Source organism: Tachypleus tridentatus, chromosome 2 (assembly GCF_004210375.1).
Source record: "Tachypleus tridentatus isolate NWPU-2018 chromosome 2, ASM421037v1, whole genome shotgun sequence".
In the NCBI taxonomy this organism is placed as follows: Eukaryota; Metazoa; Arthropoda; class Merostomata; order Xiphosura; family Limulidae; genus Tachypleus; species Tachypleus tridentatus.
The window spans coordinates 156471063-156482250 of NC_134826.1; the positions used below are offsets into that span (position 1 = coordinate 156471063).

Consider the following 11188-nt stretch of genomic DNA (forward strand, 5'->3'; position numbering starts at 1 on the left):
AAAATTGTCCTTCTCTGTTATTTGTGCTCTTATAACCTCGTAACAGTTTGGAAAGAGCATTTTTGTAGTTCGATTTTTTTTTAGTGTTTGTAAAACTTTTAATTTTTTAGGTCTATTAAAATAAAATCTATATTGCATTAGGCGGCGTAAGGGTTTCGCTGGGGTGAAAGGTATTGTTTAATCATAATTTTCAGAAGTGCCATGCAATATGGATGTATGTATATATAATAGTGATATTACTGGCACTTTTTCTATTTAACTGGAAACGTATATCATATTCTTATTCACTTGTTCTGGTATTTGTATGCATGTATACATATATGTATATATATTATTTTGATTAACCCAAATTTGGCGTCGTTTATAATTAATTTGGTAACATCCTTGAGTCTTAGTTTTACTGTACTTTAATTGAAGTTAAACTTTTGTAAGGATACGTCGAAACCTTCTTTCTAACTTCGAGGCTCAATAAGGAGCGTTTTTTACAATTTTTAGTTTTACTTTAGGTACTAGCAGTACTAATTAGTGGTTCAAAAAACTATAACATATAGTTAATTCGATTTTGAGTCTTATTTTTACTCTTAGCCATAAACCATTACAGTTATTGCTAATTAATCTTGTATTATTTACTGATGATTTAAGTCCTATTTCTAGGCATGCTAAGTTTATTATTTTGCTTGAATTTACCCTTTTTCGTAAGTTCTATAGGTAAAAAACGTTATATTTTTCAGTAACAATTCGTGTCAGCAGAAGTGTACAAGTTACAGGTGATTTAAGAAACAGAAGTCATAGGTTTATATGTATTATTACCTTTACAATTCCTCACATTTGTGTTTAGGAATATGCTTAATCATTATACACCTTAGTTTCCTTGGCAAGTTTAAGAAACTACACAATGTATCCAAGACAATGCAAAATGGCTCCAGGAAGCTTTCGGCTTATACCTGGTACCATGTATGCCCATCGTTTCCGCCATCTTCAGAAGAAGCACTTAGAATCTTTCTCAGGGTTAAATGCAATATGCCTACCTGATGCCAATCCTATTGGTGTTGTGTATCGATCAAGTCTACCTGCAACACCCTTGTCTACACCTCTGTATGATGGACCTCAGTTTTCTGAAGAAGCCCTAAGAGAACGTTTATGCAAGACTCCTTCTCCACGAAAATGTAGATTTTTTAATCCTCGTCATTCAGATGTGGGGTTAAATGACCTTGAAAGCAAATGGCAAGACTTGACATTGAAAAGAGATCATGTTGATCATGTTACTAGTCCCATTCATCAGAAGAAATTAGAAGCTTATCCAAGAAATAAAAGTAAACATAAAATAACTGATAGTTCAGGCCATTTTTCTGATAGTGAAGAGTTCAATGAACGAAGCACTTGGCAAGAATCTACTAAAGAGAACCAACCAACTACTTTGAGCTTAACTAAACGAGTGTTTGTTGGAAATATAAGCTACAGGGTATGTATGATAGAGATTTCTTCATATCTTTGTTTTACTAATTTTTAAGAGTTTTGTATATGTTGTGTTTATACAGAGTGTTTGGAAAGTCACTGTGCACTTATATATTTATTAACAGACATGTTTCAAGATAGAATACAGGAGATAAATATGAATAACAATTATAAGCAATGTTGAAAGTGACCCCCGTTGGCACCAATACAGGCCTGGATCCTTCTTATTTTGTTTTTAAACACTGCTATCAGTTGCTGGCTTGAAATAGACTGAATAAAATATGATTACAAAACTGCACAATGACTTTCCAAACACCCTGTATAATACAAATATATTTTTACCATAATTGTGTTATAAATAATAAACAGTTGAATAGATAATTGATGCTAATACTTTAGTTCTTGAGTAAAGTAGGAAAGAGCAAATTTGATTTATTTTAATAGTTCCCCATACAAAAACATTTATATAAAAAATCTAATTTTTGTGAATCTTTAATGCGTATAGTTTGTTTTTGTTTTTTTTTGTATCTTAACAATTTTTATAGAACATAATATTTGGTTTATTTGCTTCTAGTTCAGCAAAATGTCATAATTTACATATTTCAGAAAAAGAAGAAATACTTTATTTATGAGCACCATAAAAAATAACAAAGTCTTATGCCACTGGAAATGTTTGCCTTTTAATGTATAGAAATTTCAATATGAAACTTATTACTATATTTATTAAAATATTTTGTATGGACTAGATTTATAGGTTTAAGGTAATTTGCCTTGTTATGAAATGGTACTCAGCAAGTCTTAAGAAGTAAAATAAATTGGGACTTTTTATTTGCATTAGCAGACCTAATATCAATGATAAAGGTTCATTCCTGAAGACCACTTTGTACTTCAAAGCTGTCTTTGCTCCCCATGTTTGAGTGAGAAATATAACAATTTAAATCCACCCTCTGCCCTTCAGAAATGGAATGGTATAATGTAGTTTATTTGCCAAACAAAACACAATTTTTATGGGAATATCAGTTTTTTCACACATTCTGAAATGTACGAACTCTTTCTGCTCCTCCTATTTTTGGTTATTTGTTTATAAACAGTTTATTTGTCATTTAATTTACATAAAAATTTATGTAGATTTGTGTTAGTACAATATTTATAATATATTATACATCTATTAGCCTAATCACGATGCTTTTTTAAGTTATGACCAAAAAACTACTCGGGACGCAGGGATACAAACACTTTCTGTCATAACTGTAAGTGATAGAAATTGCCTCTGTAATTATAAGCCTTCTGGTTTTACATAAGTGGTGGGAACTGTTTTTGAAAACCTGATAAAAGATGCTTTGCCAAATCATTTAACAAAGCACAGGGTTTTATTGAACAGTTATCATGGTTTTGCTAGGGGAAAATCGTGCCTAACTAATGTTTTGTCACTTGAATTTTGAAGAGGTTACCACTTATGTAGATGAAGGTATATATATGAGTTTTCAAAAAATATTTGACTAGGTGCCACATAAAAGAGTTGTCAGAAAAAGTATTTCTGTAGGTGTGTGTAGGATAGGCTGACTCAATGAATAGAAAACTGACTGGATATAAAAAGCAAGATTTTTTTTTTCTAAATGGATGATTTAAAGCAAGGGGTTGTTTTAAATGGTGTTCAATCAAGTTGGATTAATGTCGCAAATTGGTACCTTGGAAAAAATGTTAAGACCTTTGTTCTTTTTTATTTGCATCAATGGTGTAGATGAAAGAATGGTCAATAAATTATTTTAATATGCTGATAATATTGAAGTTTTGGTTATTATTTGCTGCAAGGAAGATGCTGCTATTTTGCAAAAGGATTTGGATTACTTGGTGAGTTTAGGAATTAAATGGTTTCTAATTGTAGCAAATGCAAGGTAATGCATGTAGGTTACCATGATTTAAAATATGAGTATAATTTTGATGGGAATAACCTTAATCTTATTGACACAGGTCATGGTTCAAAGGCCATGTCATTGCATTTGTTGACTTTCATTCAAAATTTTATTTCACTGCTATTTTATGAACATATCTTAGTAAGTTTGGTATCATATTGCAGATTATAAACAGACCTCTTTTATCTATATTTGCTGAGATATTGCTTCATTTACTGATTCAAACACAGTGACCACACCTGCCTCTTTCTATTTTGTAAAAGGCCAGTTTTATATTTGTGAATATATGGACACATAAGTGCATGTGCACTGCATCATTGCATCATTTGTACTGTTAGCCAGGTCTGGCTGAAAATGTCAGTATAACAAAAATAATAAATATATATAAGTGTGTAATTTTATGAGATTTAAGCTGTTCAGACTAAACATTTATGTTTTCATATTATAACCTATAGTCATTGTAGAACAAAAAAGCATATTTTTTATTTATTTCCTACTCCTTTTTGTTCATTATAAGATTGGTCAAGTTAACTGAACCTGTACAGAGATTTGAGAGTAAAACTAAGATATAAAATACAAATTTCTTTTCTTAAAAAAAATGATAATTTTCTGGAGGTTATAAATATTCCACATGTGAAATTTGAGTTTTCTGATGCATGAAATTATTTTTAATCTTAAAATAAAAAATACTTTACGTGTTGGATAGTCAACATTAAAAAAAAAAGGCATGAGAAAAACTTACTTTAAAAAAATCTTGTAATGTTTGCTGATAACCTGTGAATATAAGCTTACAAATTTAAAAGTTATAGCATGAAAACAAAAAGAAGAACAAAATTGTTATAAATATGTTCCTTGGGCCGAGCCTATTCCAAAAGAATTGAAATGTTAAGGAAGAAAATATCTTGTTTTCATTTATCAGTTTCTTAAATCTCTAAGCTATGAGCCATTGCTTGTGCCAGAGCAAGTAGGATTTTAGATTTGTATCTATAGAAATAGTGAATGCAACTTTAAAGAGGCTATAATATCTTTGTGCAGTTTAGTAGTTAGTCTGTATTTGGAATACTTTTTCATTTGTGATACTGTTTTACCTCACTTACACAAAGCTATTTGATCTTCTTACTGCCCTCTTTGTCTTTCTTAAAATATTTATAAGCACATTGCACTGGTTTATAAACTTATTGTGCCACATATATTTAGTGTAGCTAGCACCCTCTGCTGTTTCTGCTCAATTCTCACTTTCTTTATTGGCACAGCTTTATTTAGATGTCTAGTTTTCCCCCTCAGTGTGGATTCTTGTATGTGGTGAGGGGACCTCCAAGAGAATGTTCTGTTTTTCTGTTTACCTCCTCTTTGATCTAAACATCCACCCACATGTTTGCCATGAGTAACATCCCGTGAAGGGGAGGAGAGGATCCTGGTGTTTGAGGGGTCCAACCCTAACACACCTCTTTGGCCTTGAATTCCTGTAGATAGGCAGCCTTGAGGTGACTCGCTTGGGTCAGTGGGCTGGTCCACTTTGGCTAGGGTCAACCAAGTTTCAGTGTTGGATGTTCTCAACAGGTGTTGTGGACATTGTATGTGATGCTGGTGTTTGGGTATAGTGCTCATGAAACCCTGATGTTGCTGCAGTGTCCTTGTTTGACATTGTAGTGCATCCCCTCATAGGGCTCCATGGTGGGTGGGGTCAGTGGGCACCTAAATTTTCTTTTTCTCCTATGGATCCTCCTAATAAAAATCTTAATAAAATAGTAAAAAAACAGTCCATAGGTATACGACCACATTTTGAAGATTCTGAGCAGCAATGTTCAACATCTGTACCACCTGTTGTACCTCATTTTCTTATCCTACATTCTCTTTCAGACAAACCTTTAGACCAAATATCTCCCTTTTTCATTCAGAAGAGACTAGAGGGACTTGCTGGCTCTCCAAAGTCAATAGAGAAGCTTCGATGTGGTGACATATTGGTGGAAACATCTACATCTCAACACAGTGAACTCCTCCTGTATTCAAGGGCAATTGGGGATATACCTATTGAAGTTATACCTCATGCTACTTTGAATTCATCAGGAGGAGTTATTGTTTAGAGGGATTTGAAGAACATTCTCACTGGTTTCTCCACCCAAGGAGTTTCTGCAGTGAGGAGTATATCCACTCGCAAAGATGGAATTATGATGCCGACCAATGTCCTCATTCTGACATTTACATCACCACATCCACCTGCCTCCATCAAGGCCAGTTATCTTAATTGCAGAGTACAGCCATACATTCTAAACCCTCTCTGATGTTTCCATTGTCAGTGGTTTGGTCACTCGAAGATGTCATGTCGTGGTTCCTTAATGTGAGCTTGTTGCAGTGGCAAGGACCATGTTGCCTACAAGTGTGAAACGGACCTTCATTGCATCAATTGCAATGGTTCTCACCCGTCCTACTTTTGTTCATGCTCTTAATGGTTGGAAGAAAAAGAGATGCAATGTTTGAAAACGATTCATAACATTACTTATCCTGAGGCTCCCAAGTTGCTGTCCACCACTTCATTTCGGACATATGCTGCTGCACTTCGTTCCACTACCACAGTGTGAGTGCAGGTGGATCTCTCTGTGCCTCCAAAAGAATCGTTCTCCAAACAAATGAAAAGTCTTTTGACCTCCATGGTTAAAAAGGTTGAATCAACTTCAACACCCATCTCTGTCTCTTCCATACGCTCCAACAAATCCCCTCAAAAAAAAATTTGATATCCTCCAAATTCAAAATTTCAAAAGACTTGGTAAATCTACATCCAAGCTGTGTAATGTTAGGTGGGCATGACTGGAAGGTCAGTATGAAAAATATAATAAATATATATGTAAATATATTGTGTTATGAGACTTAAGCTACTTAGGCTAAACTTTTGTATTTTCCTGTTATAATATGTAGTCATAGTAGCATGAAAAAAGTATAATTTATATTCTAATTTTTTATGATGGTCATGAGGCTAGTGACAGACTCCACATAGTTAGAGTATAGAATATAATATAAAATATAGTCTTACTGAAAACATCATCTGAAATGTATTTAGAAGGTTTTAGAGTTTATACAAATATTTGAGATTTTTGGGATGAAGGATAGTTTTTCAATCATAACATGAGATCACTTTGCATTCAGACTAGTAATGAAACAGACTCTGTTTTCACAAATAAATCTTTAGTAAACATATTTCATTAAAAATTTGACTTTTGTGAACAAAATACTTGTAATTTTACAAAAGTCTACCAAATTTTATGAAGATACACATGCTGTGTCAAAAGTTAATGTATAAATACTTAATGTGTCCAAGTGTGTAGATGAGCTCGTGTATATTATCTGAGCTCAGTGAGTGAAAGGGTGAATCTCCCAGAATTCTATCCCTAATCCAAACCATTACATGTCTAGTTCCCCTGGTTACTTTGTATTGACCAGCACAACTATTGTTCTCATTGCTCTGACCTGTACTTGTATAGCCTCTTCTACCCTTATCTCTGTCTCAGTTTCTACTCTGTTAACCTTGGTTGGACATTGCTTGTCCATGTGTCTCCACTCTACTATTATGCATAGCTTTCATTAGATCCATTACCTCAGCTTCAGGACTGACTCTATGTGTTGCATCTTTTCTTTCCAGATCCATAATACTTTCTTTCATGTCCATTTGCCAGTGGTCTACCTTCCACCTTTGTTCTCTTCATTGTGGTTTCCATCCTTCCCAGTCTTTTGCTCCTTATCTTTCCCAATTCACACAGTTGTCTGATAAAGGTTTGTCCATTTTGACTGTGTGTAGCTATCAGGTGTCCTTGTCGAACATCTTCCATTTCTCCAAATTTTGTAAGGTTTTGTCTTCCCTTGTTATTTCCTTTTTTCATTCATTTCAGGCCATTTGCCCTTCATTTTTCTTCATTTTGCTTGATTAAGATCTTAGTGATGGTCCTTTATGCCCTTTTTTGTTCTCCCTTTGAACCTTTTTGAACATATTCCTTATACCGTTTCCCTTTTCAGATTTATTTCCAACTCCTTGGTTGAATAAATTAGGGATGGTCTTCTTTTAAAATATAGGAATTCATGAACTCCCATTGCACTTTCTCAAGTGTGACATTCCTCTGGACTCTCCATTGCATTTACTTTTCTTTTTTTCTCAGAGTGGAGCAAAACAAAAAGATTCCTTACCACTTCCTAGTCAGTTGGTAGGTGGACCATGGAGGCTTCCTCCTGAGTGCATTGCAAAATTTTAACTTACCAATTTTCCACTCACTGAGAAGGGAGTAAAGTTGTTTTTTCTTCTTCCATTTCCTATGGATACTTATTCCCAGGTGGATGGTTGTCAGTTTTAGTAGATGTTAGTTTAATCAAAATAATTGCATTTCAACTAACCTTCATTATGAAAATTGATGGGGATTTTCATCAACAAGTTTTGTGAAATTTGGCTTAATATCTATGCTCAATGAGTATCTTATCTCTGCCTCTAAATTTATGTCAGTAAGCTAAGATCTGTATTTAGACTTGAGAAAATCTTGCATAGAAAATGTCGACTTACACACACATGTGGATCCAAACATGGAAAATAATTTTGAAATTGCTATCTTTAAACTTGGAAGACTCTAATTTATCAGAGTGGTGAGCCACATCTCTCTGATGGAACATTTTTGTTTACCTATTATGTGTTCTACACTTTGCAGAATAAGCATCTCATCTTCAACTAAGTCAAATTGAAATGGATCATGCAATTCAAATATCAATTTCCAATTTTAAATTGAGAAACCTGATTCAAATTTTTTGAGATAGATTTTTTGATCCAGTTTACATAGAGATTATCTTTAGTATCAAAGAAATCATAGTCATTATTATTTTCTATAAAAATTAACTTAGCAAAATGTGTCAAATCATTCTTTTGTAATTGATCCACAAGGAGGATTAGCTTTAATTGGAATTCATGAATATACTGTGATTGCTTGCTTATTATTTTACCTCTTCCCTGAAGCTTCGTATTCAAATTATTCAAGTGAGCCATCACATCACATGGAAATTGTAAATCACATTGCCATGACAAAGTTTCAGTTTCAGGGAAGTTTTCAATCTTACCTTTTTCAGCAAGATACTTTTTTTAATTGAAGAAATAAGGAAGTAAATCATTCCAATCTCTACTTTAACCAGCTTACATTTGCAAAATCAGTAACATCAAAAGTACAGTCACTGCTTTTCTTCAAAGACTCAACAAACTGTCAATGGATGAGAGAGCTTCCACTTCTAATATAATTCACAATTTTTGCAACAATGACCATCAAATTTTTCAATACATCAATTTTAGATATCTAAGCTTATAAATGTTCCTGTCGCAAAAAGCAATGGAAAGATGGCATCGTGGACTTTACATTATTTTCAATTAAATGCTGCTTCAAAGAGAAACCAATCCTAATTTCGCTCCAATCATGGCGGAACACTGTCTGTTGTGACATAAACCAGTTTTAAAATTCAGATTGAATGTTTTGACATTTCAAGAAATTTTTCAAAGATGTTTTGGTTTCCACATGTTTGATCTTATAATCCACAAAGGCCAAGCATTTCGTCCCTCACTTCAAGATCTGAAGTTACATATCGAACCCAAAATATCAACTGTGCAGTGTCACTAACATCTGTTGACTTATCTAGTGCTAAAGGAAAGTACATAGTCTTTTAGTTGTTCAAGCAACTGATTTTGTCTTTTGCTAACTCTAGCATTCTGTGGACAGATCTTCAACTTAATTGCAAATTATTTACCTTTTGAAGAATATCATCTTTTATTTTTGAAATTATAATTGTCAAACAGAGTTTAAATGATCACAATGAATATTTCTTTTATTAGTTCAGCATGATTTCTTTTTTTGAACTAGAATCCAAGCTACTTTATAGCCAGCTAATGTAACTAGTCCTATCGATGATAAAAAATCTTTTAGGCCTCCCTTTTGTACATGCAGTTGTGCTTTCAGATGGCTACTTTCATTCATACAATTTTGCTATCAACTGGAAATTTTACATCAAATTTATTTTGAAAATTATTAATGTGCTGCTTAAGGTTGTATACTTTATTATTCCTAAAACCTTTGTTACACAAAAGACACATTGGCTTATTATTTGCTTCAATCACTGCAAATTTCAGCTCCCAACTTTCATTAAATTCTTGTTTCATGTTTTTCCATTATATGCCATTATCTTTTGGCAGTAATGCCAGAATTAATTAAATTCTCTTTATTTTCTGAATGTTCACCAACATCTAGATTCTTTAGTTTTGAATTGTCCACTTATCCATATTATGGGATTAAAAATAAAATATATTTAAACACTTGAAAGTTGCACAATAAGAATATGTTTGTAAGTGCATGCAAAACAATGCATAATTGATAACAAACATCTAAACCAGACTGACATTACAAAATGGGTGGAGTCTGTGGCAGTGATGAAATGCATGACATTAGCAATGACATGAGGCAGTACAGTTGCTGATTATCAAATTTGTGATAAAAAAAATAAATGATGTAAGAAGTTGATTCCCAATCTTGAGCTCTCCAAAATAGTGCTATAAACTGGCCATGGAGTTGCCCACCCCTCTTTTAGAGGAAATGCAAGTTCATTATGCAAACTGTATGATGGGCAAAGTATGTATTTTCTTACTCTGAACATCAACTTGCATTTTGACTTTTTGAAAGTGTGAAACAAATGGATGCAAATTTACTGACATATCTTGAATAGAACAGTTAACAAATACAAAGTGTGCTAAATCTGATCTGGTTTATTTTGCTTTCCTTATTACTCAGTAATGTTTGCATATTACTCTTCAAATTTTCAAGGTATCCCTTGTTTTTATTAATAATAGATTTTTGATTCCATATTGAAGGAAGTTGAAAGTTTGTTCTATTTTATAGGTAACAAAGAAAGAACTAACAGATCACTTCAGTCAGTTTGGAACAGTAGTACAGTGTGTTATTGTACAAGATCATATCAAGAAAAGACCAAAAGGGTAGGTGCTTTTTTTTTTTCCTTGTGGAGAAAAACTGTAATAATTTTAAGTATTTATGGGCAAGGTAGTTTGAAAAGGATGTTATTGAGATGACATTCTGTTCTGTAAATAACTGGTTTAATAAAAGTTTTTTATTTTGGCATAACAGATATCTTTAATGGCTAACAAAAATTCATGAATTATGTTTAGCACAGCATCTCTCCCTTACCCAGAAGTAAAATAGCAATTCTGGATGGCAGACTAAAAAAGAATAAATTATTGTAATTGTTTTTTTAAGATGTTACATGCACTGTTGAAAAGTCTTTATAATTTGCTAACAATGTAATCCATATAATGATAGTTTATTTCTGTCATGAGTAATGAACAGTCAAAGAAACAAAGTTTTAGGTTAGCCACACCACCTTACCAGCAGTGGTCACATAGAGTAATTGATTCTCTCTCTTTTTTTTCTTTTTTTTTTTTAAACCAAATTATTGTCTGTATGAGATTGGAGACCTTGTTTTTGATCTTCTGATCAAGGAGAAGGCTAGTACTGCTACTATCATTATTTATCAACACCAAACCTATTTTTGAGTGTCTTCACAGTACCTTTGGCCATGATAGACAACAAGAGCTGTTGGAAAGGTACAATTTTGACAGTATCCACAGTGGATACTCAGATTTGCAAGTTGAGCGTCTCGGAGGTAATCGAGGAAAATGATGGTGATTGATAATGACAGGCAGAAGAGTAGCAGAGTTCAAGTCAGCAAGGCTTTGAATTATCTTTTAAAAATCTATTAGGCTATTGTCTCAAAAGTAGATGAAATGATGGATGAAGAAGAAA

General features: G+C 33.1%; 1 protein-coding gene across 1 annotated transcript; it reads left to right on the forward strand.

Moving 5' to 3' along the window:
- Positions 1-10399, forward strand: LOC143245447 (uncharacterized). The gene is made up of 2 exons (XM_076491811.1): positions 1-1462; positions 10271-10399. The coding sequence occupies exons 1-2, from the start codon at positions 896-898 to the stop codon at positions 10367-10369; spliced, it is 666 nt and encodes a 221-aa protein (XP_076347926.1). The 5' UTR covers positions 1-895; the 3' UTR covers positions 10370-10399.
- The last annotated feature ends 789 nt before the right edge of the window (positions 10400-11188 follow it).

Excerpts from the sequence above, each read along its gene's own strand:
- LOC143245447 (XM_076491811.1), top strand. The coding sequence starts at position 896 with ATGTATCCAAGACAATGCAAAATGGCTCCAGGAAGCTTTCGGCTTATA. Across the intron at positions 1,463-10,270 it reads TTGGAAATATAAGCTACAGG|GTAACAAAGAAAGAACTAAC; the intron begins GTATGTATGATA and ends TCTATTTTATAG.